At 57.8% G+C, this 18,890-nt stretch overlaps 1 protein-coding gene across 1 annotated transcript in view; it reads left to right on the top strand.

Moving 5' to 3' along the window:
- Positions 1 to 18,890, top strand: part of ADCY1 (adenylate cyclase 1) — a 113,993-nt gene that overhangs the window by 34,633 nt on the left and 60,470 nt on the right. The window contains exons 4-5 of the mRNA XM_086697148.1: positions 3,855 to 3,966; positions 15,827 to 15,954. Coding sequence (XP_086553274.1) covers positions 3,855 to 3,966; positions 15,827 to 15,954 — 240 coding nt within the window. The remainder of the gene's footprint in view (positions 1 to 3,854; positions 3,967 to 15,826; positions 15,955 to 18,890) is intronic.

Raw genomic sequence — 18,890 nt, 5'->3', positions numbered from 1 at the left:
GGGAGGGAGAGGAGGGGGAGGGGAAGGATGAGGTACAGGGGGAGGGGGAGCGAGGGGGAGGATGAGGTGTAGGAAGAGGGGGAGGAGGAGAAGGTGGAGGAGGGGAGGGAGTGGAGGGGAGGCCCCTGTTTGAGGGGAGGCCCAGGTGAGCAGACCTGCCGGGTGTGGTGACTCCTTGGGTGACCGGTGTCACAGCTGCTCTGGCCCTCTTGGCACACCCTCCACGTCCTGTGTGGCTGGAGATGGTTGGCACTCTGTCTTGAGCCCCCTTTGGGCAGTGGCGTTGGGGTGGGAGTTGGCCCACGTCGGGCTAAAGCTGAGCGTCATTCTCCTTGGTGCCAGGGTCTGGGGTGGCCTAGACCTCTGCTTCTCTTGTGGCAGCCCCAGGAGGTAGAGAGTGTTCCCATTTTACAGGTGAGGACACTGAGCCCTCAGGCGAACCAGCTTGCCCCCCGTGGTTTGCTTCCTTGTTTTAAAAGACACGATTAAAAAGAATTTTATCCTGTTAAATTGCGTGATCCCTTTTAGGTACTTGGACTGGCTGAGCATTGTGCTTCACCTAAGCGCCACTCAGGCAGGCGGTGGTGGTTGCAACACTGACGTTCTCTCCCTTCTCGGTGTTCTTCTGGGTCTTCTGGGTGTTGGTGTCGGGCCTCCCTGCCCCTGGGCCCCTGCAGACACAGAAGGATAAAGCCCCTTGTGTTTGTTTTGAGTGCTGTGGACTGGGACCCCTCAGGCAGGTGCTAGTCCACCTGGAATGAGCCAAGGCCTGCGGCTGCCCTCCCGTCCCCACCGGGCCCCCGAGCCATCCCTGTGTGCCAGCCAGCCTGCCAGCGCCACATGCTGACTCCCACTGCAGGGTCTCTCGGGAGGGACCAGTGGTGTTCTCTGCGGAGAACACAGCGCCTGGTGTGTGGGGCCAGCATTCCGGCCCAGGCAGCCAGGACACGGTCACCCCCACTTGTAGGGGAAGAAATTTGAGGTTCAGCAAAGTGAAGCCAGTGAGTGGTGGGGCCGGGGCGGGGCCTGGGTTGGCTGCTGCAGACGTTCCCGTTCGCCCACTGCCTCTCCTTGGTCGGAAACGACGGGGGGCACGTGGCCCCAGCCTTCTGCTGGCACCAGGCCACCAGAGCAGTCCCGGGGTGGGGCGGGGGGTGCCCGGGGGAGGGGTGTGGAGCAGGTGCACACAGCAGAAAGGCGGCAGGTGTCAGGGACGCCCTGGGGCAGCAGGTGGGGGCCAGCAGGGAGCAGGGAGCCCACATACCTTCCCCTCCTTCTTTTCTGACCTGGGAGAGCAAAGCCAGATGTGGAAAATCACCATTTCCCTTTGAGGCTGAAAAATCTCTACCCTGGTGGGTGCCTCATTCCCGACGGCTCCAGGTGTGACAGTCCTGAGACAGGAGAGGAAGCTGAGGGCCCGGCTCCGGCTCTGCCCCAGTGCCCCTAGCCACCCTCCGGCAGCATCAGAGTCCACAGCCTGGATGTGAACCTGGCTCTGTCCTCTTCGCCACCCTTGTGACAGTCCCTCACTGATTCCCCGTCACTCCGGGATTAAGGTCCCCAGTCAGCACACGACTCACAACTAATCGACTGATGTCATCAGTGATGGGGGGAAGGACATCTGAACGTCCTCTCCTCCGTAGAAGCGATGACAGTGCTGACAGAAACTGCCAGAGCCCACGTTGTCAGCACACTGGAAATCAAGCAAACTCTTGCAAGAGTCCAGGAATGTTTATTGAAGAAAAACAGCTCAATCTGGGTAAGAAGAGTAAAGCTATGCGGAATCTAACGTGACTGTTCTGCTGTCTTCAGCGCCGTGATGGCTTTGAGAGGCAGCACCTGCAGCCACATCCTGACACCTGACTGCTGACAGCCACCAGAGGGGACAGAATGGGGTTGGGGCCTCGAAAACCCTCAGAGGGCTGTCATTATGTGACCATTTGGGAATTCCCTGCAAAACCTTTTTCACAGGCTTATCTCTATGTGACCTGACTCAGCGCTCAGTGTGAGCAGCTTTTGCCCTGAGACATTTGTTAACCACAATCAGTGGCAACTGTTTAACCTCACAGCCGCCTGAGGCAGTGAGAATGGCAGAGGCAGGAGCAGGGCGCTAAAAAACTGGGGAAGGAGAGGTCTGCCGGGTGCTTTGAAAGGCTGTGGGAATGTTTCTGGGAGCCAGAGGACCACACACGAGGGTAGTAGGGCCGTGTGCGCACTCAGGAAAGACCGTGAGGTGTCCGGTCTGTCATCGCTGGCTGACCTTGAGGCCGGGTGCGAGCAGGAAGAGCAGAACAAGACAGAGTTGGCCGAGTGCCCACCCTCCAACGCCAAGAGACTCACTGTTTCCGGGCACGTGAGGAAACCCGTCCAGTTGCTGGCCGACTGCCTCGCTAACCACGCAGACTTTAATGGCCCCACACGAGAAAGAAAACAGACTTTACAGAATTTGTTCAGAAAAGTCATCAAACAATGACATAAACGGCAACAGTAACAACCCCAGTCCTGAGGTGGGAAGGGGTTCTGATTTTCGGAGTGGTCACACCGTATTATCCACTTTTCAATAAAAATACATGTGACGTGCAAGAAAACACGAAGCCGTGTCTCGCATGGGAATGCAAAAAGCCGTCCAGAGAAGCCGTCCTGAGGGAGCCCAGATGAAACTTTAACCACCTATCTTCAATATGTGCAAAGAACAAACTGTGTCTGAATAAGAGTGAGCGTGAGAATAACTTCTCATCAAGTGGAGAATACCAATACAAAGGTAGACTTTATGGAAAAAACATCAGAAATTCCACATTTGAAAAATAAAACACGAAGTTCACTAGGGAGGCTCAATGTTGAGCAGATTTGAGCAGGCTGAAGAAAGAATTGGTGAATTTGAAGAAAGACAATTGAAAATATCTTGCCCGATGAACGGAATGACAAAAGGGTGAAGGGGAAGGAACAGAGGCTCAGAGACCCGAGGTACCCTGGACAGCACAGCAACACACATGCAATGAGTCCCAGAGGAGAGGAAAGAGAGAAAGAAGCAGAAAGAATATTTGAAAAACATATGGCTCACAATGTCTCAAAGCTCAGGTAGGACACACGCAGAGAGAGCCGTCCCTGGACACATCGTAGGCAAATCGTAAGAGCCAGAGACGAGGGCCAAAGTGGGGGGGGAAGATCGACGAGTGATTTCTCACCAGGATCGTTGGAGGCAGGGAGGCCAGGGTGGCATGTTCAAGGGCCGAATGAATGGACGAGAACTGTGTCCAGCAAAACTCACAGCGACGGCCCATCTGTGCTGCCGGTCACTTCATGATGGTCAAGTGTCCAGGAAGGAGGCTGTGCGGGCGGGTGGGCACGGATGGGACCCAGTTCTGCAGTAAACGGACGCCCACACGTTGAGGCTCCGACCCGGCAAAATGAGTCCTTGCCCTGATGCAGACCCAGGGGGCCCCTCCGTGAGGCGCAGGGATCCAGGTGGTCCAACAACGCTGATGTCCTGTCGCCATGTCAGCCGGCAGGAGGGCCACACTTCTTACCAGCATGTTCCTCTGCTCACCAGCCGCTGGCCACGGTCCGTCACGGGCCACCCTGGGCTGGGTGCAGGCATGGTGGCCGTGGAACTGGGGGGTGAGCAGGAGCTGGTGGCCTGGCGTTCAGGCCCCGTATGGCTGTGAGGGCGTCCCCCGCCCTCCCCAGCCCCCATGCTGCCACCCATCAAGCGGGAACGTGGGAGCCTCCCCTCCAGCCCGCCCTGAGGCTAAGCAGGGAGGTGGGTTCTGGGGTGCGTGGAGGGGTCGCCGTCTGCTGGGGAGGCTGGGCCCCGCATGGCCACGGAGGAGGCAGCCTGGGCCTTCTCCTTGCAGCATCCTCTTTGCGGACATTGTGGGCTTCACGGGCCTGGCGTCGCAGTGCACGGCACAGGAGCTGGTCAAGCTCCTCAACGAGCTGTTCGGCAAGTTTGATGAACTGGCCACGGTAAGCGCACTCCCTGCCCCCCACCGTTTGACGAACTGGCCGCGGTAAGTGTCACCCTGGCCCAGGCAGGGCCTACGCCCCAGCTGTGACATCACTGTCCCTTTGCATGGGCACCCCAACCTAGGGCGCACCTGGTGGGGGGGGCCCAGGCCTGTTCTGGGGGTGTCACACATTCCAAACGTCTCCTCGGATCATAAGACTTACTTTCTTATTTTTGTTCATTAAATTTACTCCTCAGCATTTTATTGTTTTTGATGCAGTTGTATGTGCAATTGTTTTCTCAATGTTTCCAGGAGTTCGTTGTTAGTGCAACAGTAGGTTTGTGTGTTAAATTTGCCTCCGGAAACTCTACTGAAGTCATCTGTTGGCTCTGGCAGGTTCCTGGTGGCGTCTTTAGGGTAGATATTAAGTCATTTGCAGAGAGAGAGTTTTACTTCTTTTCTGAGTTGGACGCTTTGGGTTCCCTTTTTGTGCCCGACTGTCCCGTCTGGGACTTCACAGCCTGTTGAAGGGACACAGCAGGACTGGGTCTCCTTGTCTGGTTCCTGATCCTGGAGGGAAAACTCTCCTGGCTTCCCTGTGGGGACGAGGTGTGCTGTAGGCGGGTCCCACGTGGCCTTCCCTCTGTACCCCCTGTGCTGAGAGAGTTTATCCTGAAAGGGACAGTGAATTTTGTCAGATGCTTTTTCTGCTGAGATGATCCTGTGGCTTTGGTCTTTTTTCTTGCTCATGTGATGTGTCACGCTGATTGATCTGCGAATATCAATCCGCCTGCCTTGTCTCCCTGGGAATAAATCCCACTTGGTCGTACTGAATGATCCTCTCTCTTAACATACTGTGGGAAGAGGTTTGCTATACTTTTTGGGGACTTTTGTGTTCCGTTCACCGGGGATACTGGCCAGCGTTGTCTTTTCTTGTTTCGAAAACTCTGTTTTCGGTTTTAGGGTAATGCTGGTTCTGTAGAGTGAATTTGGAAGCTTTCTTTTCTCTTCTGTTTTGGGGAAGAATTTGGGAAGGATTGGTGTTCTGTAATGTTTGGTAGAGTTCACCAGTGACACCGTCGGTCCTGGGCTTTTGTGTGTTGTGGGGTTCTGGGTCACAGGTTCAGCCTCCTTCCTGGAAAGAAGTCTGTTCAGATTTTCTGTTTCTTTGTGATTCAGGCTTGGTAGGTTGTGTGTTTCTGGGGGTTTATCCATTTCTTCTAGGTTGTCCGTCTTGCTGGTGTGTGAGAGACGGGCCTCTTTATTCGCTACATGGCTCTTTCACCGGGACATGCACCTGTGTTTGGGACGCTGGCTACATACTTCTTTCACGGGAAGGGTACACCCTGTAGACAGCGTGTACTGTACACGTCAGAGCTGCGTGGCTGGTGGGCTGTGCGACATGTGGTGGGGTGTTACATGCATGTGAGCATGTACATATACGTGAGTGCGTTGCATACAGGCCTGTGTGCATGCACGTGTATGTAGCTCACACATACATGTGCACACACACGCATTAATGTGTGTGTGTGAAGGTGTGCGTGTGTGAGTGTGCACACATGTGCTAAAATCTTGTTTAGATGTCTTCCCATTAGGTTTCTGAAGGACACTGTTTGGTGGTTTTTTTGTCTTCCGTTGTCTTCATGTGGGATCTCGTCTCGCTGGTGTCCTGGGGGCGTTTGGTCACGTCCCCTCCTGTTCGACTTTTTGGAAGAGCTTCTGTAGAATTGCTATTGTTATTTTTTCTCAAGTGTGTGACAGAATTTGCTAGTGAACCCATTTGGGTGTGGAGTTGTCCTTAGGCAAGTTTTCATTTAAAAATGCGATTTTTACAAAGTAAGGCTGGTCAGGTTGCTTTGTGTGTCTTAGTCTTTCAAGGAATGTGTCCACTCAAGCTCAGTTATTTAGATGAGTGGAATAAAGGTGCTCACAGAACTTCCTTGTCCTTTTGATGTTTGTAGAATCAGTAATGACATATCTCTTCCTTTTCTGACTGTCGTGATTGGTGTCTTCCCTTTTCCCCTCATCATTCTGGCTGTGGGTTTATCAGTGGTAGTGGTTTTCTTGACGAACTGGCTTTTGGTTTCAATGATTTCTCTGTTTTTCTGTTACGGGTTTCCTCTCTGATGTTTCTTATTGTGTTTCTTCTGCTTCCCTTGGTTCTCTTCTTCTCTTGTTTTTGTAGCCTCGTGGGGTGGAAGCTGAGACCGCCGATCGGGATCTTTCTCCCCTTCCAGCGTGAACATTTGGTGCCGCGAACTGCCCGGGTGTGCTGCTGAGGCGGCTTCCCCGAGTTACTGAAACGTCGTGTTCTTGTTTTCACTCAGCTCAAAATACTTTTCTGGTTTTCCTTTTAATCTTCGTTAGACCCGTGGCTTACTTAGAGGTATGTTTTTTGCGGGATTTTCCAAAGGCCTTTCTATTCTTGACTTCCAAATTAATTCTCCAGTGGTCAGAGAACAGTACTTTTCAGGGAGTTGGAGTCGTCTTACACGTGTGGTTCAGGATGTGGTCTCCTCTGGTGACTGAGCAGTGAGGTGCACCTGCTCCTGCAAGATCTTGTGTTCCTTCATCACCGAGTGGGGGCATCGGGCTCCCCGACATAGTTATGGATTCGTCTGCTTCCCTTCAGTCCTGCCCATTCTGCATCCTATGCTCTCGACCTCTGCTATTCGATTTGTAAACATTTAGGGATCTTGGGTCCTCTTGAGGAATTAACTCTTTTTTCGTTAAGAAATGACCTCTTTAGGGGCGCCTGAGTGGCTCAGTTGGTTAAGCAACTTCTGCTCAGGTCATGATCTCGATCGAGTTCGTGATTTTGAGCCCCACATCGGGTTCTGTGCTGACAGCTTGGAGCCTGGAGCCTGCTTCGGACTCTGTGTCTCCCTCTGTCTCTGCCCCTTCTCTGCTCATGCTCTGTTTTTTTTTCTCAGAAATACACAAACGTTAAAAAAAATAAAGACATGACCTGTTTACCTGGAAATCTGAGCTTGTCCTATGTTAATGTAACTGTTCCAGCTTTCCTTTGATTATCGTCAGGAGGCATGGCTTTTTCCCTCCCTTTTTTTTTCCAGCCTGTTTGCACCTTAAGTTACATCGAATCTCATGGTCGGCAGTCGCTGGCTGTGCTGTCGGTATGGCGGGTTGAGTCTGTCCCAGTTTTGGTTCATTCCATCTGTTTTTTGTTGGTTTCCCCTTTTCTGCCGTTTTGTGGGTTTGCTGACTGTCTTGTGTGACCCTGCCTGAGTGTCTTTGTGGGCTCTTGGGTCATAATGGTTCACCATGTCACTGGGCCTGCGCTGGAGTCTGTGGCTGATTCCTGTAGCTCAGCCCTGCATTGTTACCCTGTTTGTTTCCACAGACCGTTCTCTTTTGCAGAAATGGGTCACAAGCAGGGGTGTGTGTCTCCTTATGTGGTTCTGTTTCTGTGGCTCTGGGCCATGTGGGTATGCCCACGTGGCCATGCTTTCCTCCCACCACAGGACTTCCTCCTGTGCTTCCCACGCGGTGGGCCGGCAACCTGTCCTCTCTGTCTCTTATTTCTGAGATAAGTCTTCATCTGGCCTTGACTTTTGAGCATTTCTTTTCACTGTCTGCAGAACGGTGGGCCAGCAGGTGCTTGCTCGGTTGTGTGTTTTCAGCGGGAACCTGCCCATGTGTGTTTTCAGCGGGAACCTGCCCACTGCACCCGGCTCCTCTGTCCGAACACGTGAAAGACATCTTTTTTCTCTGCTCGTAAGACCTTCTCTTGGCCGCTGGTTGGAAGCAGTTCGATCTTGACGTGACTCCGTGTGGTTTTCTTCATGGCTGTTGGGCTTGTGGTTTATCGAGCCTCCTGCATCGGTAGGTTTACAGTTTTGTCGTTTCGGGGAGAAAGCCATCAGACACTCTTTATGCTTCTCCCCCTTCCTTCGGGGACCCCGGTTCGCCCGCATCTGGATCTTGACGTCCCATGGCCCACTGATGATCCTTTTTAATTTGGGGCTCTTTTTCCTTTTCTGTCATCCTGGATGGTTTCTGATGCTGAACTTGTACGGTCACCGGCCTTGTCTCCTGTGAGGTGGGACCACCTGTCTGTCCGTCCGGCACGGTGTGGGTCTCAGGGGTTATGTTTCCCTCTCTGGAAGTTCAGTGTGGATCCTCCGCCCCATCAAAGTCATGCCTGGCAGCTGAGAATTGTCAGTCTGTTGTTTTGGGCATCGATGGTGCCAAGTATTTGTTTAATGTGTTTTCACACCAACGTGCGTGAGCCCCTCTTGAGATCACGTGGCACGTGTGTCAGAGCCTGGTGTGCAGGAGGCAGTGACCCCTGCCGGTGTGCTGGGAAACTCACACGCTGCCGCCCAGCACATCTGTCCTCACGAAGGTCCCTGCTGGGCAGTTAGACTCACAGCACATATTTGCCTTGGTCTCTGTGGTGGCTGGCCTTTACCCCTCATCCACAGCTGACAGCCACAGAAAGCGAACAGCTGGCCGAAGCCGATGTCCCTCCTTCCTGAGCTCCAGGGTGGCCTGGGGTCTCGCTGTGCCTGCTGCGGAGGCCCGAGTCCCGGCCTGCTCCCCGCACAGGCAAGGACAATGGTCCTTAGTCTGGGTCATGGCCCTGAGGCCCTGTCTGTGGACTGTTTCCAGCCAGACCTTGTTATACTGTTGTAAGTTCTCAGCCCCGAGGTGCCTGTGCCTGGCCCGTGACAGGGGACATGCTGGGATTTAGGACAATGTAGGTGGTACACCGGGGCAAGGCGGCTGATTTGCACACGAGCCAGCAGGCGGTTAGCGAGGTTGGACGGCCTGAGAGGCCTTTCCTTTCCGGACTTGGGCCTTCCTGCAGGTGCGCTGTGTCTGCAGGTGGGCTCTCACCGGGGACCCCGGCCCTGGGCTGGGCCAGTCTGCATCGTCCCCGATGTGCATGCTGTGGGAGCGACCCCCAGGACTGGACACCTGGGAGCGGGATGGGGGTGCCCGAGGCCGGGGTGGGGGTCTGTGGGGCTGGGATGGGGGCGCGTGGAACAGACAGGGGTGTTCAGAGCCGGGGAAGGGGTACATGGGGCCAGGATGGGGGTGTTTGGAGTGGGCAGGGCGTGCAGAGTGGACAGAGATGTGCGGGGCTAGGGTGGGGATGCTCGGGGCCGGGGCAGGGGTGCACGGGGCCTCGTGCTGGGGATTGTGAGGGAAGACAGGATGACGCCGAGGGTGTGACCCCGGCCATAGGCAGCAGCACACCAGAAAGGCTCTCAGCACCGTCTGTCTGTCCGGCTCCACCCGCACTTGCTCAGAGACTGTCATGCGCGTGTTGGCGCATTACCGTTCTGCCCTCTGTGTCACTCTGCGGGTTCCGGACGAAGCCGTCAAGAGCCAGAGCTCGCTGGCGTGTGTGCTCAGGTCCATCCTTCCTGCCCCCATCCGTCCTCCTCCTCAGGCTTCCCTTGGGCTCCATCCAGGGACCAGAGCCTGGGTTTTGTGGCCTGTGAAACGTGAGGAGACCGACGGCCCGCGATTCCCTGCCGCTTGGACTCCCTCGTCCCGGGCGCCGCTCCGAGCTGCCCGCCGTGGGACTGGGGCGTGTTCGCCTGCTCGCTGTGCTCTCAGCAGCCGGGCTTGCACGTGGGCGGGGGTGGTGTCGAGGGGTCCGTCTGGACCCTCCAGCCCAGGAGGGAGGCGGGAGCCTAGCGCGTGTGGCCAGGACTCGGAGCCGCCATCCTGAGGAAGGAGGCAGCACATGTATCGTCCGTGCTCCACTCGAGAGACCGACCCAAGGGCGAGGCTCTGCGTTTGGACGAGCATGGAGCAGAACCCCCCTTCCAGAACGTGTGTGCACATGCAGGTACATACCGTGGGGGAACACTGGGGGAGGGGGGGACACGCTGTAGGGAGCGCTGGGCAGAGGGGAGGTCCAGAATGACTGCGGTTTTTGCAGAGTCACACGTTTTACTTTTTTTGAGCTTCCTGCATTGTTAATAACGAGCCTGGGTTTCTTTAATTATTCCTTAATTAGCAGGAAATATTGCTTTCTGGAAAACCAGTAGGTGTTTGGAATTCTGAAGAGACTGTTGTTTCTGGCCGTCTGTAGAAACCCACTCCCACGCGCCCGCATATGTCCTTTTTGGGAGAAGGTTCCAGGCTCTCCTTGGGCTGTGACCATCACCGCCTGGCTGGCGGGTGTCAGCAGGGGCCTTGGGGTCCTTCTCCCCAGAATCACTCGACCGGTGGTTTCTGTTGCATTTGCTTCTGTGTACAGAGATGTGGCCCACGGCTGCGGCTTCACGCTGGTTCCTTCTGGGAGGGGACGTCCACTCAGCACCTGTGGTGGCTCCTCCTGGGAAGGTGTGCAGAGCCCGGCAACCTGCAGCTGAGCGCGTAGCTCCTGGGCACGCGGGGGGAGGTGCAGGGGGAGGCAGGGTGGCCTGGACGGCAGCCCTGCCTGTGGTGTGAAGGAACATTCCCCCAGTGGCACCGAGGAGATAGTGCTCACTGTGGAGTGCCTACTGTGTGCGGAGCCGGCCTACTGTGTGCAGAGCTGACCTACCGTGTGTGCTGCTGGCCTGCTGTGTACTGAACCCCTCTAGGTGATGGGGTGCAGCCTGTACAAGTCAGACCCAGCCCTGCCCTCAAGGGCCTGTAGAACTTGTTTTACAGGAATTTCACATGCGCACAAAGGCAGAGACGATACAGCAGGCCCCACTCTGGCACCCACAACCCCCTCTGGATGGCAGCTGACGTCTGTACCCTCTGTCTGGTCCTGGACGTCCCTCACCTCGTGCTCACAGCCTTGGCTGGCAGTCCTTCCCGTGAGCCCGACTTGGCCACCAGGACACCTTGGTCACCCGCCCAGGAGACTGCAGGTGCAGTGGATCTGACTCCTGCTGGGCCGTGTCACCTACTTGTCGACTCGTGCGTATTGCCCTTGGAGGGCCAGGCAGGATATGGGCGAGGGGGACATGTGTCTGGGCTAACCCATGGCACAGGGCCTGATGCCGTTTGTCACAGTAGCCCCACAGTCCCTGAGAGGAGGGGCACGGCAGGGCCAGACAGTCTGGGAGATGTGGACCCTGGGCTTTGGGATGTCCCCCGCTGTCTGGTGCCTGGCCTGGGTGACACAGTGGGGTCATGGCCAGAGTGTGAGGGCATGTGGTGGACGTGGGGGTGTGGGCTCCTGACCCTTGGGGTTGGCGGAGTAGAACAAGCAGGAGTTCCTCGGCAAGGCCTCTACACGTCCGTCGCAGGACATAGGAACTAGAAAACGGGGAACGTGCCTCTGGCCCTCGGATGTCAGCGCTAACAAACTGTTCGGGGTGGCTCCCGCAGGACATGGATGCCAGGTGCTCCCCCCATCTGTCACCTCCCTGGAGCCTGTGGGCCTCCTGGGCCGGGGTCGGGTAGTTCCTGCCCCAGGTGTTCCCGTGGTGCCTGTGCGACCCACCTGCCACTTGCTCCCCGTGACGTCACACCAGGGGTGCCATGACAGCTGTCCTGGCTGGCAATTCAGTGGGATTTGGGCCGCATGGTTTTTTAATTCTGTCCTTTTTCCTGCGCCGATTCACTCATGATTCTTTAAAAAACAAGAACATTCACATGTCAGCTAATTGGTTATCCTCAAAAACAGTAAACGGTTGAGTCTCGGCACTGATCAATTTTCAAGGAATCAGTGCCCTAGAGCCCGCCAAGGTCGGGCGGGGGGTTCTTCTCTCCTGCTTTTCCATTCTGTTACTGGGAAGCCGCAGTCGTGTAGAAACAGGGTGTGCCTGACCCAGTCTGTGTGTTCTTACTTCTGATGCACGCATCCCGTCAGCGGGCACTGCCCTGCCATTGTCACTCTGGACAGGATCCGCCCCCAGCCCAGCCTGAGGCACAGCGAGCCGTCTGTGGTTCCGGGAGCCCCGCTTCCTTCTGGCAGGAAGTGGTTTTCCAGGTCCTACTCTGGGATCTCACAGGAGATCGTTAGCTTCTCACTTTCCAGAAGAGTAAGAACAAATTCTGAGTTCATACTGATGTTTCCAACTCACTTGCTGGATGACTTTGCTCCTTTCATTTTGACCTGTGTCTGTTTCCCCAAAGCTGGATATCCCACGGACCGTCAACACCATTCACTCTCCCGTGCATCTGTGTAGTCGGTTCAGAGCATCATTGCCCCGGGGAGCACCCACAGGACCGCTGCATGCGGCCTGAGATGTCTCCGTTTGTTTTGTTTTTGGATGACGTCCCATTAGACACAGGCTCCCGCCTCTTGGAACAGCTGTGTGTGCGGTCACGCTCCCGATGTGCTCACACTGAGCTTTATTTCATTCTGGTTTTGGTTTTCAGGCATCGCTGCTTTCAGGTTTCTTTCTTTACGTATGTATAGCATTTGTGTGGCTTGGTCTCTCAGTGCAGACCCCAGGATGAGATGTGCAGGGAGGGCCACCCGCCTGCGAGGTCAGGTGTCCTGCTGCGTGCCCTCGGACGCTCCTCTCGGCACCAGCTCCCGGGAGCGAGTGCGCACCAGTGACCGTCTGCTGCTGGGCGCTGCCCTCAGTGGGCATGGTGCCTCCTCGGGCCCATCTGGGGCTGCAGAGGAGGGCGCTGGGCTGGCGCGGCCGCCCCGCTGCAGGACATGTGTCTGTGCATTGATGGCCTCAACACTACCACTCCCGTGTGGTCCCTCCCGGCGGGCGCAGGCTCTGGGAGAGCAGGACCCTCCTCTGACCCAGCGGCTGGCACAGAAGGGCCAAAGGGAACCGTAGGGATGGTTTAGGGTGCATGGAGGTTGAAGCAAGTGGTTATTTCTGCTGCTTCTCAGCAACAGCCACCCCTTAGATTTTGGATCCCTGCCCCCCGAGGCCCCCACAGCTGCCTGCTAGGCAGGGCTGGCGGGTCAGAGCCTGTCCTCAACGTTGCAGACCACCCCTGGCAAGCTAAGCATGAGACCTTCCTACCTGGATCCCCCCGCAGCCCCTCTGGTGTCACCGGCCATTCCCGTCCCTCCTCGGCCTGGAAGCTGCAGGTTAAGGGTCTCGGGGCTCTCCAGCTTCCCCCCTCCATTTCTCCTGGTGTTCTGCCTCCTTCTTTAAGGCTTGGGCTCTGGCTCCAGCTTCCAATAACCACCAGGAAGATTTTAAATCAAAACACACCAAAGTCAGCAAAAGATACCTTTCTGTCTCTCAAGTTGGCTGACAAAAGCCAGGACGTTTGAGATTGGAATAACAAGACCAAGTGTCAGTTTCTCACTCCCCCAGTCTGTTCCCGGCTGTGTCCCTGCCCTGGCCCCGCGGTGGGCCGGCGGGCGGGCACTGAGGCTTTGAGTTGGAGGACAGTCTCCAAGGAAGGACACATCTGCTGCTGACAGGCTGTAATTACAAGGCTGCGGCCCCTGGACGCCACCTGCTCAGTGGCTTTGCTGCAGGCCCCCACTTGGAGACCAGCCATGTGGGGCCATAATGGTCATACTCGAGGTTCCCTGTGGGCACCTGTCCCCCTGCACTTGGCTCACACACCTGCTCATCCAGAGACGGGCCTGTCGGGACACTCGGAGAAGGGCAGGAGGCGGCTGGGAGCACCTTGCAGCTGAGCCAAGGGCACAGGGACACCCCACGGAGGTGCTGATGGGCACACGTCATCCTTGAGGTGCCCAGAACCGGGGATTGGTGACTCTCCCGACATCGTCTGCAAGAATAGTGCCATATGCGGTAGGGCCGTGCCCTCTGTGGGCATCTTGGAGCTGAGAGGACGTCCTGACAGTGGGAGGCTTCCATAGGAGGAGGGGGTGAGGCCTGGCAGGTGCCCCTGGTGTCATCCCTGGGCCTGAGGACAGCAGCCTGGATGTGGGGACAGGGGAGGTTGGGAGAAGGACTCCCTCTCCCTGGCCTGCATGGAGTGTCCTGGCCGGGTCTGACTGTTGGGCACAGTGGGTGCCCTCCCACAGGACAGTGACAATGGGGACAGTGGGGTGGACACTCTGGAAGTGCCAGGAGAGAGCCCAGTGCTGCCTGCTGGCCTGGAGGCTTGCATGAGCATGGTGGGCTGACTCCCGGGGGCCCGGCCCTTGGCTCTGCAGGGTGGACATCGGCACCCGGCTGTCCGGCTCTAGGCTCCCAGATGCCATCCTGGGATAGGTCACCCCCAGTGTGGCCATCCCCTGAGACACGGGGAGAACCCCCTTCCGCAGACGGGGAGGCCTGTGTCCTAACGTTAAGCGGCTGCCCGTGGTCTCTCGGGGGCTGACCTCCCAGCAGCCAGCTCGTGGCCCACGGCTGGAGTCCGGGGCATCTGCGTGCTGAGGGAGGTCCAGGGCTGGGTGGGCGCCCATCCTCTGATGTGGGGCGGTGGCTGGGCCGCCTCTCAGGAGAGAGTGTCGTGCACGAGTGTGCGTCTGTGTGGGTGTGTGGGCAGCGGGAGCCGGGGATTCTCATGTTAATGTGGAGGTTGGGGGGGGGTGGTCCCGCGGGAGTGAGCACTTCGGGGAGACGTCCCAGAGCAGGATGAAATAGAAGCCGTAGGATGGTTCTCAGGGTGGGGGCAGAGCTCTAGGCTGTCACAGGACGTGGGGGGTCTGTGAGGTGCTCCCCCCAGGCCGCGCTGGCGAGGCGGGGCCCTCAGACGCCCACAGGCCTGGGCGCACGTGACAGATGCAAAGCGAAAACAACGCTATACTTCTCACTGCTCGTTTTTGTTCCGGAAAATGTTGTAAATTTTCATAATGTTTGCTACTTACGTTAACACAAGGCGGATTTGTGGGGCTCCTGGGTGGCTCAGTCCGTTGAGTGTGTGACTCTTCATTTCGGCTCAGGTCATGATCTCTTGGTTCGTGAGTGTGAGTCCCGCGGACGGTGCAGAGCCTGTTTTGGATTCTCTCTCTCCCTCTCTCTGCCCACCCCCCCCACACTCGTGCTCTGTCTCTCTCTCTCTCTCTCAAAATAAGTAAATAAACATTAAGAAAAAAAAAAAAACTAAAAAACCCCACGCACTGGATTTGCTATTACGTTTGGAAGCATTAACGCAGTTTGAAGAATTTCTCGGTTGTGTCATGTGGTGAATGTCTGTGGACGTGACCCACTTGCGGGAAAGTGTTTTGTGCAGCCCTCCGCTACATAAGGGTGTCCAGGAGGGCTTTCCCGAAGTGTTTGATAGTAAAACTACCTTCCCAGCCATAGTCACAGCCCAGATGACTGGTGCTAGTGAGTCCCTGGGCAGCGTGCGGGCGAGGCGGGGGCTGGCACTCTTCCCATTGCATAAGTGTGAGCGTGGACGTTCCGTGGTGTTGGCTGCCTTCTGGGTGTCCCTGTGGGCAGTGAGGTCAGGTGTAGACCCTGGTGGTTTGCTTGGGGCTCTGGCCCTGGAAGATGATTCTTTGGTGATAGCTAATCCCACGGCCAGTGGACCCCAAACGCAGGGACCCTGAGGTGGTGCACCTGCCCTTCCCGGGGTTGGTGTGTGTGTGTGTGTGTGTGTGTGTGTGTGTGTGTGTGTGTGTGTGTGTGTGTGGTGGGGTCATGGCCACAGATGGTGTGGATGTGTGGCCTTCCGAGGTGGCGGTCAGAAGGGGCGTCGTGCTGGCCCACCTGGGAGACACCCCCTGCCCCCCGGGAAAGAGCTGGCTCCGGGCTTGGGGCTTCCCCACCTTGAATTGTCTGCGGGGTTTTCCAGGTGAGCTGAGGGATGGACAGGGGGATGCCTGCAGGGGAATAGGCCTCGGGGGAGCGTGGGTGCCCCAGGGTGACCCCGGTCACAGCCCTGGGGGCTGCCCACCCTCCTGAGGCTGCCCTGGCCTGGGGAGGGGGTCCCCTGGGTTGGGGGTGTGGGGTCTTGGGGCGTACTCCGTGGTCACCGGCACCCGTGCTGGCAAAGGTGTGGGTCCCTAGCCCCGGCTGCGTCACTAACGTGCGGTTTGCCCTCTTGCCCCCAAGGAGAATCACTGTCGCCGCATCAAGATCCTAGGGGACTGTTACTACTGTGTGTCCGGCCTCACCCAGCCCAAGACCGACCACGCCCACTGCTGCGTGGAGATGGGCCTGGACATGATCGACACCATCACGTGAGTGCCCGCACCCTGTGCCGACCTGGCTGGTGGGTCCTGGGGGCCAGGTCCCAGGGCTGTGGAGAGCCACGCTGCACGGGGAGGTGTGGCGGGAGGGCTCCCTCCTGAGCTGTGCCTCCGTGGCCCCCTCCTCTGCAATTTGCCGGGACAGCGTTTCTTTGTCCGTGACCACCCTGGGTATCGTCAGGTGTGCAGTAATTCTGCGCAAAGAGGTCACTCATTGTTCAGCCAGACCACACACCCCGGTGGGGGACTGCGCTGGGGAGCCGTGGCTCACATCCAGCTGAGTTCCACTCGAAGGAACTGTGTGTTCTTGCCTTCCCGGGTGTGGCTATCCATGTGCTCTCTGTGGGGGGAGGCCTGGCCGGAGCAGGTGCGCATCCCGGGAGCACTGTGCCCTGCTGTGCCCCCTTCTTGTCCAGCCTCGTCTCATTCTGAGTGGATGCAGAGTGCCTGTGGGTCAGGAGGGTGTGGGGCTGGAAGGTGGAGGGCCCGCCTTCCGGCATCTCGGCAGCATGAGACGTGGGCGCGGCCCAGCGACTGGTATGTGCGTCACAGTCGGAGCCCAGAAGTGGCAGCTGAGTTGTCGTCTGCGGGACACAAATGACTGAGGGACAGAGAAATGCAAGCAAGGGGGCCCTGGAGGGGGGCGGACCTCGCAGACCCGGCACCTGCAGACTGGCCCTCGCCAGCACCCAGCCTGGCGCCCTCTTCTTGTCGAGAGTGAGCGAGGGGGCCCTGGAGGGGGCAGGGCGGCGCGGTCCTGGTGCCTTGGTGGCCGCCATGGGCCCAGTGTTAGGGTCGGGGTGGTCGGGGCCCCGGTGAGTCCGCGTGCATCCAAACACAAGAGCACATGCTCTCGAGGAGGCTGAGGGCAGGGCAGGCAGGTCGGGGAGGAAGCAGAGATTCGCTGTGCACGGGACTCGGAGGCTTGATGACGTCTGTTCTCCGAGAGGGCGTCATGTTGGGTCACCTGTCCCGTCAGAGCAGAGCGTGCCCCATCACGGGTACCCCGTGTTGTTCACACCACATGCCACACGTCTGTGTGCCACCTCTGTCACACCACATGCCACACGTCCTGTCACATGTCAGTGCGTCACACATGAGTGACACCAATCACCTGTCACATCACATCGCATCGTGTGCTGCGTCACAGAGTACGGAATGTGCCCTGTAGCGCCTCCATCTCCTGTGTGATCCCCTGGGGTAAAGTGGGGCCGCATTAGGGTCGCAGGCACAAATGCAGGCGGGGGTCGCGTGGTGCACATAGGAGCCTGTGAGCCAGACAGGGGCCTGACTGGGGCAGCAGACGGCTCTTGGAGTTGGGCCAGGCAGATGGTGCCCTGAATCAGGCAGATGATGCTGGTACCCCCCCCCCCCCAGGTCCTTGTGGCAGCCTGGTGCCCTTCAAACCCTGAGCTTCCTTACCAGGTGGGGCCTCCAAGCACGGCCACCCAGGCCCCTGCACTTAAGACACGGGCTGTGCTCTCATGGGCTCTGGGCCTCACCTGGAGTGGTGCCCGCACTTGGAAGTCCTGTGGGTGTGTCATCTGCCCTTGGGTTTGGCCTCGCACTGTGCCGTGTGGAGACGTGGACCTATCCCTGGTCTGTTTGCTCCGGGAAATAGGGTCCCTGTGGCTGTGCCTCCTGCCTTCTCTCATGGACTCCCAGTCCCTGGGGTCCTGCCAGGCCCTGACACCTCGACTCCAGGTCTTGCCCTCTGACGTGGTCCCCCACAGGGCTGGGGGCATCTTGCTTGGCTTTTGAAGGCTGCCCTCTGCCCCCTGCCCCAGCTTCTTATGCCCAGAGCATGCCAGGTCTCTGTCTTGACAAACTGGGAGTCCCTGCTGGGCCCAGGCCCTGGCTCTGCACAGAAATGAAGGCCACCAGGGTCACAGCTTAGAGGTGGTCTCCTGCACAGATGAGCCCTTCTGGGTACCACAGAGTAGGCCAGTGTGTGTCTGCTGCATGGCTGGGCTTCAGGCCGGGACTGCTTCCCGAGGATGCCACTCCTGGTCCTCTGGCGGCTTTCCTCGCTGGCCACACTGTCCCCGGGTGACACACAGAACACATGCAGGACAGAATTTGTTTACCCGAAGGTGGGTCTGCCCAGACACACTGATCGCAGAGCGAAAGTTTTGACTGGAGCTTTGGAAACACAAGAATTGTTGGAGAAGAAAGGAGGACCAGGGTGGTGGCCGGAGTGGGCGTCTGGGCCTCTGGCCAGGCTGTGCATGCCGCCCATGGAGCCCGGGGAGCGAGGTCTGTATTCTCAGCCACATCTTCTGTCCTGAGGCCACCGTCTTCCACCTGCGCTCTCCAGAGGAGCGCCATCCCTGCGGGGTCCCTGGTGGCCCTGGGCAGCTGCACCGGGCTGTGGGTGACCAGCAGGAAAATGGTGCCTGCAGACGTCCCCGGTCAGGCCACGGACAGGTCCGCTCCAGGCCGGGGGGGCCTCTCAGTGGACGGGGGAGACCCAGAGGCCGAAGGATGGTTTGGGTCAGTTATGAGATTGCTGAAGCGTCTCATGCGGACCCCGTGTATGGTTCTGGGTGCTCAGGATCGGGGGGGGAGATGCTGCTAGTTCCGCCCCGGGGTGTAGACCCACTGTCATCCGGCAGCACATTCGCTAGGGTCACGCACTGTGCAAACACGAAAGTCCCCTGACATGAGCTCAGGATGGGCTCGTGAGGGGCTGGGCGTTTGCTGCTGCTGGACGGAGCAGAGCCGGATGAGTTAACGGTGACAGAAGAGATCTCCTCAAGAGCAGACGCGTGCAGCCTGTGCCCGGCTGGGTGCTGACCCCCCTGAGTGTGGAGGGGCCGAGGATCCTGTCCAGCAGGTGGGAAGGATCATGTGTTGCACTTGGTGGGAAGTTTGCTCCTGTGGGAATAATGGATGGGAATATTTACCCGCTGCATGTTAAGGCCACA

This window comes from Puma concolor, chromosome A2 (assembly GCF_028749965.1).
Source record: "Puma concolor isolate L17-30 chromosome A2, mPumCon1.1.hap2, whole genome shotgun sequence".
In the NCBI taxonomy this organism is placed as follows: Eukaryota; Metazoa; Chordata; class Mammalia; order Carnivora; family Felidae; genus Puma; species Puma concolor.
The sequence above is the reverse complement of the archived record's forward strand: the minus strand, read 5'-3'. Positions and strand labels throughout refer to the sequence as shown.